Source organism: Artibeus jamaicensis, unplaced genomic scaffold (assembly GCF_021234435.1).
Source record: "Artibeus jamaicensis isolate MK-2021 breed Jamaican fruit bat unplaced genomic scaffold, CSHL_Jam_final contig_923, whole genome shotgun sequence".
NCBI lineage: Eukaryota > Metazoa > Chordata > Mammalia > Chiroptera > Phyllostomidae > Artibeus > Artibeus jamaicensis.
Genome location: NW_026522014.1, coordinates 8,311,643 through 8,327,568, shown reverse-complemented (window position 1 = coordinate 8,327,568; position 15,926 = coordinate 8,311,643). Strand labels below are relative to the sequence as shown.

At 35.7% G+C, this 15,926-nt stretch overlaps 1 protein-coding gene across 1 annotated transcript; it reads left to right on the top strand.

Annotated features, from left to right (window-relative positions):
• The first annotated feature begins 14,306 nt into the window (after window positions 1-14,306).
• Window positions 14,307-14,600, top strand: LOC119055332 (60S ribosomal protein L29-like). Its single transcript, XM_037153522.2, has one exon. It carries the CDS (start codon window positions 14,307-14,309, stop codon window positions 14,598-14,600), a length of 294 nt encoding a protein of 97 aa, XP_037009417.2.
• The last annotated feature ends 1,326 nt before the right edge of the window (window positions 14,601-15,926 follow it).

Genomic DNA, 15,926 nt, shown 5'->3' with positions numbered 1-15,926 from the left:
ATCTTTTACCTATGTTGCTTCTAACATATATACTGTTATTTATTAACTAATTATGTTATTGGTGGATATTATAGTTTATTCCAGATTTTTCCCATCAAAATGCTTTCATAAGTACATTGTGCATATACATATACTGTGTATGATAAATTCCTAAAAAGGGGATTACTAGATCAAAGTCTTGTGTACTTTTAATTTTAAAAGATAATGAGGGATAATTTTCCAAGAGATTGTAAAATAAAATATTTATCTTGGTTTAAATCCACAAATATTGTCTAGATACCCCTGGGCTTCCTGCTGTTTTATTATGAATTCCAGATGATTCAGCTCTAATTTTCAAAACTGAAAGAACTCTTTCTAATATCAATAATAACAAGCATTACATAGACATATGGAAATATCTGCACAAATGCATGTTTTTCAAGTTGTACTGAATTGCCTGAAACTACATTATTATATTAAAAGTATGTTGAGCTTTGAATTGAATATTTTTGCATAATCCGGAATTTTCAATTTTTCTCCATGGAAAAGATTCAGGAGGAAAGAGAAGGATGAAAAATAGAACAAACAGACAAAATTCCTTATCTGTAAAGTTTGTCAAAAGAAGCATAAATAGGTCATAAACCATAAAGTTCTGAAAGGTTTTTCAGTAGTATAGCAGCAATTGTCAAAAAGTCATGCAAATTTCTCTTCCTAGTAAGATAATTATGCTTTTCTCAGGATGTATTCCGACTTTTACTAGTACTATAACTAGGGTGAATTCATAGTATAACTGAGTCAGAGCCAGGGATAAAAAATAACACTAAGGAAGAAAAGGGTCTCTACCACAAAGAAACTACCAGACCTTGTCTCAGGGGCTGGAGATTCCACAGGAGACTAGATGCTGAGAATGCTTTTTGTCAGAATGCAATCAAATAAGGAAAAGTTTATTGATTTGGAAGCATTTTCCTACAATTCAGGACTTAACATTCTGCCGAATGTTACGAGAGATTATGGGCAAACATGCTATGGCCATGTTAAGTGAGGTTAAAATACTAATTTTTGTGTGTAAAACAATGAAACGAGGGATTTAAAAACTCAGAAAAGTATGTATGCTAAAGTGAATATGTTATGTAATGTTGTAAGACCTACTAGATTACTCTCTTCTATGGGAATATCTAGGGGATATACCATTTACCAAGGTAATAAGGCTAGCATTTGGTAAGAAAGCATCAGAATCACTAAGAAGTTCAATGGTTATTATCTTCTGTTGTTCACATAAGGTGGGAGGAGAGTCCATTAACTAACTGGGCTCACTGATAGCAATGAGGATGACAGGACCCAGACACAGAGTCTTCAGGAAGTAGATAGGTAGGGCTTACCTGTCCAAAGTGAGGTAGCTACAGTTATTATAATGAATGTCAAGGTTTAAATGACAATCAAGGAGACCTTATCCACAGAGAATTATAAAGGTTAATAGAATGTGGCGTCATTGGGGCATAATGGGGGGGGCAACCAGGAAGAGAACCAATCAACGTGTACTCTCGGAAGAATTACAGGATGGATGATTGTGGGCTGAGAGAAGTTGTTCCAATAACAAACCACAATGCCTGTCTAGTTGCCATACTTCAGCCAGTTTTCAGACCTGTAATCTATTAATTGAAGTAAAGGCTACAAGTGTCCATGGTAACAAGCCTTCATGTTCTTCCCTAAAGAAACCAACAATGATTTACTTGATTAACTGTGGATGGGGGGGAAGGAAAGCATTTTGAAGACTCTTACATACAGGGTTCATTCATGTTGCCATTCATACTCAGAGGTCTAAATAGTTCTCATGGTCTCCTAATTAAAATGGGAGCATATGGAAGTTACACAATGGATACGGTGCTAGGCATGGTCCACTTCACAGTAGGGGTATTGAAAGCTTATTCCAGACATTATATATATATTCTGTCCCAATTACATATTCAGATATACTACATATATACTATATATATATATAGTATAGTATGAAAGGCCAAGTGGAAGTCTCTGGAACTTAGCCCTAGGCCACAGTAGTCAAAACAAGATCACCTCTGGAGGTGAGCATGGAGGTGACTGCCATGCTCAGAGCTTTAAAGGACACACAAGCGGTCATCCCATCACGTGTCCATTTAATTCAGTCTTGTCCTTGCAGGAACCAGATGGGGCCTGGAGAATACCTCAAAGAACAATTACAAAATAATAAAACAAAATAATTAAATACTTTGTTCAAGGATACACTTTCCTAAAATAAAAGAGCTATTTTTAATATACTTACATGTTGAAAAACAATATATTGCAGGGAAAATTGTCCCAGGTTAGCAGCATGGCATTTTCTAGTAAAATTATTGAATAACAGGATAAGAGAAAACTTTAGACATCCAAGGAGAAATATCAAATCCCTTTTAAGGGTAAAATGCCAGATTGGCTTCACATTTTTTCCTCACCAACATCTGACATTAGCAGACAATGAAGAAATATATACACAGAAAAAATTGTTCTGAAAAGCATAAACATGAAATTCCTCTTCATCTATAAATGGTGCAATCATGCTACTTTGAACATGTAATAGTTAGGAATTTTATTTTACAATTTTTTCTCCATTGAGAAATTGCTAGAGGACAAACTTTCCATGGCTAAGAGATGACTGGGGAAAACCATGGCTAAAGGACTGGCAATAAAAATATAAAAATACTTAACTGTAGAATTATAACTACAATGAGAGGATTAGGAGGATAGAATTTAAGTTATATGCTCTGACAAAGTAGAAATGACATGTCTAAGTATATTTGGTAGGGAGATGGGCATTAAGATGCAATTTAACACAAGCTGTGCACTGAAATGATAAATATTACTGAAATAAATGTAAAAATACTTAATAAGTATATTGATAATCATGCTGATTGAGAAAAAGACTCAATATTGTTAAGTTGGCACTTCTTTCCTAATTGGCCTATAAATCCAACACAACTTCTTCAAAATACCAGCAAGCTATTTTTTCATGATGTTGCAAAATTTACAAGTTGATTCTCAAAGTTTATGGAAATATAAGGGAACTAAATAAATTAAACAATTTTGAAAAAGAAAAGTTGGCATTAAACCACCAGATTTTAAAACTTACTAGAAAGCCACAATAAGGAAAACATGTGGTATTACAGTAAATACAGACGGTTTAGTGCATCAGACAAGGCAGTTTAGAAATCAGCTTATAAATACACAGCTTATAAATTGAATGGAAAATATCTTTACCATGTTGGATTAATCAAATATTTCTTAGAGAAGGGCCTTCAGAGCATACATTATAGAAAAAAAAGTTGATAACAGAACTGTTGTAGACTGCTCTACCTGATTTTAGGAATTGTATCTCTATCCCTTGTGGCTAAGGGCGAGAGATGACCTTTGGAATGCAAGTCTCGGGGGACAAAGCCTGTCTCTGGTAGCAAACGTTGCCTCACTTCCTCTCCCTGCCCCCAGAGCTTGGTCGGAAGTCAATGACGGGTAAGACCCCTCACAGCGGGGGGCAACCTAAGCCAGACTCAATCACTTGGGAGGCCTTCATGGAAGGACTGGGCGGGGGGGGGGGGGGCTGCAACAAAGAGCAATGGACTCTTGCCCCCCGGCTTTGTCAAAGCCCAAGTCCCCATGTTCTCTAGGAGAAGTGCTTCCTGGCTCTAATCCCCTTAAGCCTGAATACCTGATGGGAAGAGGTGCAGCTCCTTGCCTTACTAGAGCGTGTCCTGGGGGAAAATCTGGCATCACAAAGACTTGCTGATAAACCTGTGAAATCTGCTCTGCTGAGAATGCTTTCCTTCATATGATAAGGGTCCGAGAGGAAATGAGTATGTCTCCCAAAGTTTCTGCAACTCTCTTCCTGACAGACACCCATTGAGACTCTGAAGCCCTCAGATCTCTTTGAAATGTTGTCTACTGTTTGATCCTTGCCTCCCTATATTCCTATGTATTACAACCCAATAAAAGGCTATGGAATAGGGCGCTTGGGGTCTTTTTCTCCTCAGAGAAACTCGCCACTGCTGGCCTTTGTCTCCCCTGAGAAACTGGCCACGGCCCACTCTTCCTCCCCTAAACAGATCCAGCATGTCTCAGTCATTATTCATTCACATGTGTCCATGGCACCAGGGGGACTCGAGAGAGAAGTCGCCCCCACAAAGAACAAAGTAGATAAATAAAAATTGATTGTAATTTAAATCTTGTTTTTTGAAAGTGACTATTAATAAATTGAAAAAACAAGCCACAGATTAGAAGAAAATACTTTCAAAACAGATCTGCTAAAGGACTTGTATCTAGAACGTATACAAAACTCCTGAAACTAAATAATATAGAAATCAACAGCTCAATTTAAAAAATTACTTTATAAAAATATAGCATAGCAAGTATTTACATAGCATTTGCATTGGGTATTAGGTATTGTAAGTAATCTAGAAATGACTTAAAGTAGATGGAAGGATGAGGGTAAGTTATGGGAAAATGCTATATGATTTTATATAAGAGGCTAGAGCATCTTTGGATTTTGGCATCCATGGTAGGGGGAGGGGCCCTGCAACAAATTACCTGTGGAATTCTTAAGAATCAATGAACCAAAATCTAGTAATTTTTGATGATATATTATTGTTTGCTTATCTTTTTATTCTATCTTTTATACCTTTAAACATTGCAAAGCAGCAATGTTCAATAGAATTTTCTAGCATAATAAAAATGTTTTATATCTGTGCTTTCCAATACAATAGTCACCATCTGTATGTGGCTATTGAGCACTTTAAATGTAGCTAGTATGGCAAGTCACTTTGCTTAACCATTTTGATTAAAGAATATTTTCCGACAGAAACAGTTTGTCATGAACTTGAAAATAAGTTATTAGAATACAATTTTATTTCTATACTATTTTAATATGTGTAGCAGTTTATTTCTAGTCTCAGAGATGTACTCAAGAAGAGTTGAGATAAGAAATGCTTTATTTCATAGTTGGAATAATGTTTGGGAATGACTAAGATTCGTAAAAGGCTCGTGGCTTGGGATGATTTGAGGGTCAGGGTTGGGTTAAAGGCTGAGGGGACAGAGATGAGTGATATATTTTACATTTGGGGAAGGCATTTTGCATTAGCTGAGTAGGACAAGGCTACTAGCCCACACAGGCTTTTGCAGCCTATGAACCATAGTCTAACCAGCTCATAAAATTCAGGCAAACAGATTGGTGAACAGCAGAGTCCTGGTCCTGGGACCAAGAGGACTGCTGTTTAATTTCTCAACTCTTTGAACTTGAACCACCCCTACTAATCATGACTGATTTGCTACGCTGAAGGGGCCATTACTGATGGCTACTCTGATTAATGCTGTGTGGTGTGGCAGTAGTTCCAATCTCCTGTGACTTTCCATCTGGGTAAATAGCTGTCATCATTAGGTAATGGCTGCTTGGCTAGGCTATCGAATTACTAAGCAGTTACTACAATCTAGTGCTGATTTAAATTGATTTGATTTAATAATTAGTTGTGATATTCCCATTTTTACTTCTGAATGAAAGCAATTTAAAATGTCCTCTTTTTGCCTTCTGTTCCTTACTCTTTGTTATTTTTGTATTCCCTCACAAATATACTATATCATTTTTAAGAATAAAATAATAGAGTACTTAATGGCCACTATAATTTAACTGTCATGATTGTCTTTCATGGTAGGCATGTAACCCATAAAACCGTTGTGTTTTTTTGTTCTTATTTGCATAATGTCAGGGGTATAGTGGCCTGGGAACAAAGGTATATAGTTTTATATTTCATTTCGGGAAAGAACCCAGACTGGTTTGTGTGATTAGAAACTCTAATGACACAATACTAATTAGAATAGCAGAAAGTATTCAGCGTGGGAATGTATATGCCAATTTACCAAAATATATTACATACTCCTATACCAAAAAACATATGGGTCAAATTTATTGTGTTTACATGAGTCTTCCATAATGTTGATTATAGACTTCCTGAAGAAACTGTGATATAAACCATTGTCCAAGAAAGACAAATTTATTGCTTACTATGGAGATAGGGAGGACACTGCACTGATAGAATTTTACTAGCTTTTCTAAAGGTGAAGTTTAAAAGCAGAATATTTTCAGCTTTTGAGCAGCCTCGTTGGAAGGCAGATATTTTTATATGAAATACTGAGTGAAATTGAGAAAAATTTTATGATGTAATAAGGCAAAGGAGTAAAAAATAGGATACAGAGAATCCCCATACACTTACAGTCTTCTTTCTCACCGCCCTCCTTAGTAACATACACTTGTATGATACATTTATCACAAGCAATCAACCAATATTGATAGATCATTATTATTAACAAAAGCCCATATTTTATTTAGATTTTCTTGATTTTAAACCTAGTGTCCCTTTTCTGTCACAGAATTTCTTAGGCTTCTCTTGGCTGTAACAATTCCCCAGACTTTCCCTTATTTCCATGGCTTTGAGAGTTTGGGGTGGGGTTAGTGCTGTAACTCCTTGGGAGGGACAGTATTACATCAATTACTTGGAAATCTGCACAGAATATTGTCTATTCTCTCCCATTTAAAATAAATAATGTATTTATATCAGTATGAAGTGATGAATCTTGACTTTGGGTTCAAATTCAATAATACAACACTAGCATTTTGACCATATTGTCATAGTTCATATTCTGATTTTCTAAATGCATGGGATAAATGTTTTCCTGCACTAGTCTCTTTATTTCTCCATCCTTCATTCCTGCCACCCTTTTGCTCATGAACTCAGCTAAGTTATATGAAATGTCCTCGGGTAGCCACATTATCTGTCCTGTGCCTTTGTACATTTTCTTTTTGTGGAAGGTTCTACCATTTTGCAACCAGCTGTTGAACTTGTACATATTCCTTTGGACCTAACTGAGCAGTACTGGGGAGCCCCTTCTGACACCTTCCATAACCATGCTCCAACTTGGAACACTTACTACTCTCATGGATTTCTCTGGAACACTTAATTAAACATATTCTTAATTATTACTCTACTTATGTCATCTTTCATCTAATGTGATAACATCGGGAATATAGGTGTGTCTTACTTAATCAACTGACAGTGATTGATTTAAATGGGATTAAAAACCTGATCTTCCAGGTCAACTTTAATGGCTGACAACAGTTTTCTAGACCTGTGAGGACAATCTTTTTAAATTCTCATTGCATCTTAAGCTGAAGTAATGGTTCTTCTTTCAAAAAGTGTATCTTTAAGAATTTTATTCTTGGAAACCAAAAGTCTGCTTCTAACGTCTTTCTCAGTACCAAACTGATGAAGTAACTCCCCATTGTTATTGATTCAAATGTGGAAATGGACATGGCTACTCTGGCAGAGGCCATGGAAAGAATTTCAGTAAAAGTTTGGGTCATTTGGTCAGGATTTTAAGGTCCTTTTTAAAAGGGCATTTAAGTCTATAATGCAGAAAATCTTAAAATTTACCAATTTGCTTGTGGTAAAATTTCAGTACTATCTGGGCTTTATTTGCTGTGGAATTCTTATAGACTTACAGCGATCAGATCTGTGCTATATTTCCGTTAGCTGCACAGGAATCTGCTGCTCCTGGCGCCTCACTCAATGAGAACTAGTAGGATATTTTCTAAACTGAAAGGATATATGACAAAGCTTTGGGTACAGAAGGAAAGGCTAGTAGACCGAAGATATGAGGTAGCATTACCAATGTGTGCATTTCTAAAAATATATGAAACAAGGCATCTAAAGGATTTTGAAATATTCAGTACCATGAAGCCTACTGTTTTTACTACTATGTTCTCAGTTTCTCCTGTTGTCCAACCACGGACAGAGAAGTAAAAGACTGCTTATAGCATATCATCATATTCATTTTCAAAAGACATGAAATTTTTAAATAATTTAAAAATCTATGTGTCAGAAATGAATTTTATGTTTTATTCCTCTTCTTTTCCTATCTTACACAGTTGACTGTCTGGAGGGGAAAGGTCTTTGGTAAGAAGGACTAAAATATACATTGTGTGTGTGTGATTATTGGTGATCACTATGCTATGGAGTGGTGAGTGTTACAAAGGATGGTTTCCTCTGTACATATTCCATTCTGATTAGTCTGAAATGCTTAAAGCCCCTTCCTATGATACATTGTCAGGTCCCACCTCACTAAAGGAGTTTGAAGGGCACTAAGAACTTTAAGAATGTTGTGCCACTTCTATAGAACCTCAGAAGGTGGGTAGGAAAGTAGGGAAAGGCTAGTAAGGTTGAGAGGGAAAAAAAAGAGGGAGGAAACTCTGAGTTTTAGCCTCAGTGAACTTTGAATTAGAAGGTGAATAAGCAAGAAAAATAAATAAACATTTTACCTTATCTACCAGAATTGGCATGTAGTATCAGTGATTAACTACAGAAAATTTGGTTGCTTCCTGGACTGTGCTCTTTTCTGCTCGCCTCCCCTGTTATTGTTTTCCCCCTGCTTGGAAAGCTCTCCCTCCAGCTCACCTCCACCCCTTAATGCCTAGGCCATCATCTCAGAAAGCCCTGTCCACTCCACCATGAGCAATCCTCTCCCAGTGTGCTACCACTCTGTCACCTTCCTTCACAACACTTAACTATAGTATGTGATCTTATGCAATTTTTAGTTTTCCTGTTAATTATCTGTCTCTCAGAAACAGAGGATGCCATAAAGTTCTGGTGGTATCGTGGAGCTAGTTCATACTGGCTTGGAAAGGCTGATTATTACACTGGAAGCACTACACAATGGTGTGTTACTGCACATCTTTCCTCAACTTCATGTTCAAGGATGTCACACTGGTAGCTCAAAATCAATCATGGTGGAGTATTTATACCATGGAAATTGGCAAGCGTTACAAGGCAGGACTTCCCCTTGAGAGTTCATTATTAATCGGTACCAGCACACTATTGGTAAGGAAAAGGTCTATGTTAATACCTGTACTCTTGGGTCCCAGCCCTGTGGCCGGCATGTAGTAATGCTCAAAAAATATGTGATGAATGAATGCACAGCAAATTGAGGGGTTACCGTTATTTTGAGATACAACGTATTTACTGTTCTTAGTTTCCAGGAATCTCATTTAGCAAGTTCAGTGATTCTGCTAATTCTCATTTAACAATTAACACAAAGTATTTATACTTAAAAAACATTTTTCTTGCATTTTATAAATATTTTAATACTAAGTACTATGAAGGATTTGGGGGAATTGATACACATTCACAGTTGTTTTGAATCTAGCAATTTCTCAGGATTATTGGGAATAACAGTATTCAGGGTAAGTGGGTGAGGGGGGGTAAAAATCAGCCTTCGGCCATGATAGGTCAGGCAGGTGTACTATAAAGAGCATTGACCCAATGAATCAAGTGATTGGATCCAGGTTCCAGTTCTGTTAACTGATTGGTGACGTTAAGCAAGCAGTCACATTTTTCTAAGCCTCATTTCCCTAATCTCTGAAATCAGATTTAATTGAACAATACTTAAATTTCTTCCACTTTAATGATCCTATTTTTAATCTTCTTTTTTGGTTTATTTGTTATATTTCTAAAATAATTAAAACCTATATGTAAAAATCATTGTGTTGTTGAACTCCAATTTTTTTTAAAAAAACTAAAGGAGTTCTTCACCACCAAACAAGTATTATGTGAAATATTAAAGGGTCTTCTTTAAGGAGGAGGAGGAGAAGGGAAAGAGAAGAAAGATGGGAAAGAATGAGGAGGAGGAGAAAAGATACGCATACTAAAATGGAAACAAATACATATTTACCAACAACTGAATCTAAAAATCAAAATAAATGTACAAGCAGAGCAGAAACAGACTCATAGATACAGAGAACATTTTGATGATTGCCAGAGGGGAGGGGGCTGGAGAGGTGAATGGAAAAGGTAAAGGGATTTAAAACTACATACTGGTAGTTATTGAATAGTCATGGGATGTAACGTACACATAAGGAGTATAATTAATAATATTCTAGTAACTATGTATGGTGTCAGAAGGGTACAAGATTTATCAGGATGATCACTTAGTATATAATGTCTAATCACTGGGGTGTACAGTTGAAAGTAATTTAATTCTGTGTGTTAACTGTAATTAAAAAATAAAGTAAAATAATTTTAAAATAAATACATGAATATTTGAGCATATCTTCTTGTCTTTATCAATCAAGCCTTTTTAATTGCACATATATATTTATCTATGTGACATTCTTTCTCCTCCAAATTCTCCCTGCTATACACAGTAAGCTTTGATATCTTAATGTCCTTTTAACCCTTCTTTCTCTCTTTCTTTCAAAATCTGAAACCTCTTTTTGCCTCAGACTTCCTACAATTTATCTTCACTCTTTTGGATTTATTTTTTACCAAACTTGCTTATAGAACTCATGATTATGCCTCTCAGTTCAGTATCATTTCCCCCCTCATTTTCTTTTCAAATACTTTGTTTTAGTCTCTCCTATAAAATTGTCTTTATCAAAATGTTCTTTTCATGTGTTCTTTTAGAAGTAATTATAGTTGGTGGCAAACTGTCCAAGCTTGTCATTCTGTACTTTGTTATGAAATTATCCTGCATCCATGCAAACCTGAAGTTCTTAGTGTTCCACACATGAAAGTGCTTCTTTATTTTTTATCCAGGTGTGAAATATAAGACAAAGCATTTCCATGATAGGAAACATGTCCAACATTACATTTGATATTTCATTTGAAACACAGAACAGTTCACTTATTTATTTATTTATTTTACTTTTTTTTAAAGATTTTATTTATCTATCTGTAGAGGGGAAGGGAAGGAGAGAGGGAGAGAAACATCAATTTATGTCTGCCTCTAGTGCTTCCCCTGCTGGGAAATAGCCTGCAGGGAACTGGCCTGCAACCCAGGCATGTACCCTGACTTGGAATCGAACCTCGATCCTGTGGTTCGCAGGGCCACGCTCAATCCACTGAGCTACACCAGCCAGGCATTTATTATTTTTTTTTACAAAAAATCCTATAGATAGTTTTGGAGCACTTTAAAATTGCATGCCTTAAAACAAGCTGCGGACATGTACTGCTGCTTGTGCATATCACAGAAAGTTAGACGATTCTGCTTACCCATTTGGACTATTAGCTGTATATGGCACGTGGACATGGTTTGTTTTCTCCATAGTCCTTTTTAGTCACTATTTTTGTCTGTGTGGCTTTCCCCATTTAGCCAGTTGGCCATCATAAACTCTATTTTATGCAATGTGTTTAGTTTTGTTATAGGGTGAATTTTTCCTGCTATATCCAGGTATACATAGAAAGCCATTATTATCATATTTATTTGTTAACCAAGCACTCAGAATGAGTTAACCATATGCCTAGAACTTTTATAAGCCCTTTACAATTAACATTAATTTTTACAGCAGGACTGTGATATAGGTACTATTATTAACCCTACTTTAAATACAGAGAAACCAAAGTAAGGAAGAATTAAGTAATTAACCCAAAGACAGGCCCAGAAAGGCAGAGTGGAGACTGGAACTGAGGCTGTGTGGTTTCACACGACCCGAGTTATTAACCACGACTCCCTGCTGTTTTTTAGAGATAGTTTCCTGAAAAAACATCAGTAAACATCCTAGGAGAAAGTTTCTGAAATAGTGGAAATACCATGTGTTTTTAAATATCATGTTTTCTCCAAGCATGTCTTATCCATTTCCTTTACACAAAACCCAAAGTTTTGCTTTTAAAAGGAATGAATGCCAGGCCACATGATTACCTTCATTATAAGCAATTTCCCCACTTTATTTTATGAATACCTATCCTTTTTCGTATTGAATAGTGCCCATTTTAAAGAAGTCCTATTATAAAATACTCATCGAATTGATTTTTTGAAACTGTGGAATTATTTCAATGCTTTAGAAGCAGGAGAAACATTTAGAATGTAATCATCTTGGTAAATAGCTTTAGAATATGTAGAGTGCCACCCAAAGCAGCCTGTGACAGGAAGGGACATGAGTACAGTGTCACTAAATGAGATTGCTGGTTAATCCAAAGTGTTAAGGATTTTAGTTTTTATGGTACCTGAAAAAAAATGACCAGCAAGTGACAGTGATGAAGCCATTAAACAAAATGGGAAGTTGTGGTCCTAATTATCTTTTAAATCACTACTTATTTGTAGTCGGATTATTTTGTATTTTTGCCACCATGTTACTTTTTTTCATAATGGTAAATATTGCCAAGTTGAAAAAAATCACATAAGGGCAAAAAGCATCACTTTTGAAGACCTACTATAACAAATACAGTACTAGTGCATCTGATTGGCAACAAAATAAATATTAAAACCAAAATGTTGGATCTAGAGAAAAACTTAGAAACCAGGTAGTTTACCATGTAGTTTTAAATAGGAAAAATAAAGAGCCTGAAAATGGAGAGTGGCTCGCTGAGAACAAGTATCTGCTTGTTGTCAGAGTATGAGAGAGACAAGACAGCAAAGACCCTCTTGCAGAGGCTGTGAGCCATCATTTCATCTCCTGATCGTGTTGATAATCAATTCCACATCAATCACTTTTTTAGATTATTGCATTTCAGATATAAATAAAAATAGTTTCTGCTCTGTTAGAATTGCCGGCCCCACAAATAAATAATCACTATTAAATAATTAAAATGTAAAAAGTCATATAGTGGCAAAAATACCAAATAATCCTACTACGAATGAATAGTAATTTCATAATAAAAGGGTTTAGAGATACCTTAAGAAAAAAGAGGCAAGGGAACCTTGCTATAAATTGAGACTAATCAATATTAGGGCAATAAATTGTTTTCTGAGACCTGCCACATTTATGCGCTCCTAACTGTGTTTTTAGCCTTTGATGGTTTGGAATATTAAGACATACTTGGAAAATATTTTAAATGTTTTTTTTTAATTTGTACGTGATATCACATATATTTCTCTATCATTGAACTCCATATTCTTCTACGTAAAATGAGACTCAGTTGGAGAGGATTCTTGTGCCACTCTGTTAAGGACTGCACTTCTTATGTACAAACAATCACATTTATTAACTGACTCCTTCTTTCTTCATGTTAAGAAAAGCTAGAAACCTCTGTCAGTGCTTCTGACCTGCTTCTTACTTAAGTAAAGCCAGCCTTTATTAACTTTTATTACTCTAGCCAAAGGGTGCTCTGAAGAGTGGAACTGGGACGACTGACTAAAAGTCATCAGTCCTGTTTCCCTAAATTAGTTTTTAAATTAGAAAAAGTGGATTAGTATAAAATTTAAATCAAATAATTGTATCACTTCAAAATGGATCTTCCTTTATGAATTATTCTGAAATAACACTATTAACACAAAAAGCTAGTTTCAACTATTTTGAAAATATCTCGTAACTTTTTAATGTTTCTATAAACCATTTATGTGTCTTCTACTTTATGACATGAGAAATCAAGTATCTATTTCCTGCTAGCAATAGGATATTTATATTCATTTAATAAATTAATTTATTAAAGTTAAATATATTAGAGATATCTCCAAAATCTTACAAAAACATTTTTCCTTTTAATAATGTATATTGGAAATTATTTTCTTCTTTCCATACTTCTGTACTTGTTAACAATAAATGATATAAAGAGTGAGATTGGGGGGCACAGTTGGGGCACATCTATTACTTTTATTGAGGTTGCTTATGAGACATCATACCTTGTTCACCTTTGAGAAAAGCCTGTGTTTTATCCTTATCATCCTAGAGCAGAAGTTTTTAATGTGTGTTAGAGAAATCCCTGGGCAACCTCAACAGCCTTTTAAGAGGTCTTTGAGGTTATAATAATACTAAGAAGCTATTTACTTTTTGTACTATTATTCTCCTATGAGTGGAGTTTTGCAGAAGCCAAATGATATATATCATGTCCTATTGAGTGCAGAACCCAGATAAAAGAATCCAGCTCTCTTCTATTAAGCCAGGCATTAAAAGCATTTGCAAAAAAATAAAACAATAACATTCTTCTCACTGCATGTTCCAAATATGTTATGTTACTATATAAGGAGTTATTAATATCAGTATACAGAGTTTATTATTTTGCTTAAAGTGATTAAATGAATAAATAACTATTTTCAACATTACCCTTTCGTTTCTAATTTGGTCAATATCTAGAGAGATGCCCACATTAAAGAGAAAATTGTCCTTTTCTTGGTCTTCGGTGTAGATACAACCAAACTCAAGAATCATACCATGCAAAACCAGTCCTGAAAATGGATCAGAACAACATCAGGAAACCCTGATCATGAAGATAAAAATCTCTTAAGGGAGTGGACCCCAAATTTCTGTAAAATATACATTTTTCCAAAAGCACAAAAAAGGCCAATAGAAGATGCTGGCCAACAATACCAAGGCCATGTGTGTACATGCTGGGGCTATCAACACCTTGGTAAAGCCCAAGAATGTCAAGCCCAAGATTCTTAAGGGTGGCAGCTGCAAGCTCAGTCAACTCGCCAACATAGCTACCCCCAAGCTTGGGAAAAATGCTTATGTGTCCATCACCAAGGTTGTCAGGCTCTGCCCACCAGTGTCCCAGGCCAAGGCTCAAACCCAGCCCCAGGCTGTGGGTGCAACTCCAACTCCAGCTCCAAAAGGTGCTCAGGCCCCCACCAAAGCTCCACAATAGAGACCTCTGTGTACCAATGTGAGGACAGAAGGACTGGTGTGCCCCCAGGGCTGCTGGCCGCAGGAAGCTGGTGTCCTCCTGGGCTATCACTCAAATAAACCTGAGGCGGGATCTGTCAAAACATAGTATTTTGTTCCCTTTATAGAATAGACTTAAAGACCCAAAAGTTTGAGAACTGCTCTCCTAAACCAGTAAACCAGTGAAGCTTGTAAACTATACAGCTTTGTTGTTCTAAAACAGTAACTTAACCAAATGGCCAAGATATTGCTTAGTGCTGCATTGATGCCCAACTAAAGGTTTGAATAGATTATGTACAGTAAAACACCCTGTGCGGGAAACATGTCGGATACAGAGAAAACTAAACAGTAGCTAAAATAATTCATGCTGATTACTAAATCTACTCAACTGAATCTAAATTAAAAGGGACCAAAGATAATTTCTCTTTGGTTATGATTATGAGAACCATAACCTAATCATTCTTGAATATTTGTACTGATAGTTCCATAACATTTTCCTTGCTTTGCTGGCTTGGACAAAATCAAGTGACTTGGTAAATGAAGATTTTACTGCAATTTGAGAACTGTGATAAAGGCTGATGAGCTGGCTTATCTTGTCTACATTCTTCTCTACTTGTTCCTTCTGCATCTTGTCCTGTAACTCTGCCAATCATTGCCTACCACTTGGCCTGAAAATTTATATTGGATATTTTAGAGTTGGAAATATTATTTTTCCTTTAAAGACAGTGTAAGTATTTTTAATGAAATAACACACAAATGCTCTGTTTATATATTCAAAGAAGAAAACTTAATTATTTAAGTATTATTTCAAAGAGGTTTAGGTTTTTTATCTTTAGTCTACCAGTAGAGCATTTTGAAGACTAGAATGGAAATTGATGAAATTTTAAAAGATCACACTTGATAAGATCATTTAATCTGATGAGAAGATAGGAAATCATACATTTCTGGGAAAAAACAATTTTTTAATAGAAGATGAGAACCAATTCTAAGAATGCACACAATTTTATAGTGAAAATGATGCTCAAGTCGAGAGAGTAGTCAAAGATCAGACACTTCTTTAAGGCTGTGGACCTAAAAAATTGCTTGAAGCAGCTACTTTGAAATAGTAATAATCAATTGGATTCACCTTTAAGGGGAAAAGTATTGTCTAAGGCCTTTGTAAGCTTGGTGTTGGAAGAAGAAAGGTCAATGGTAGACAAAATTATGAACTAGTGTTAACATAGATCACATGGTTGAACAAAAAAGAAGACACCTGTTTTAGCCTCTTTTGATGTGGAAAACACCATTGATTCTCTCTGGTGCTGGCTTT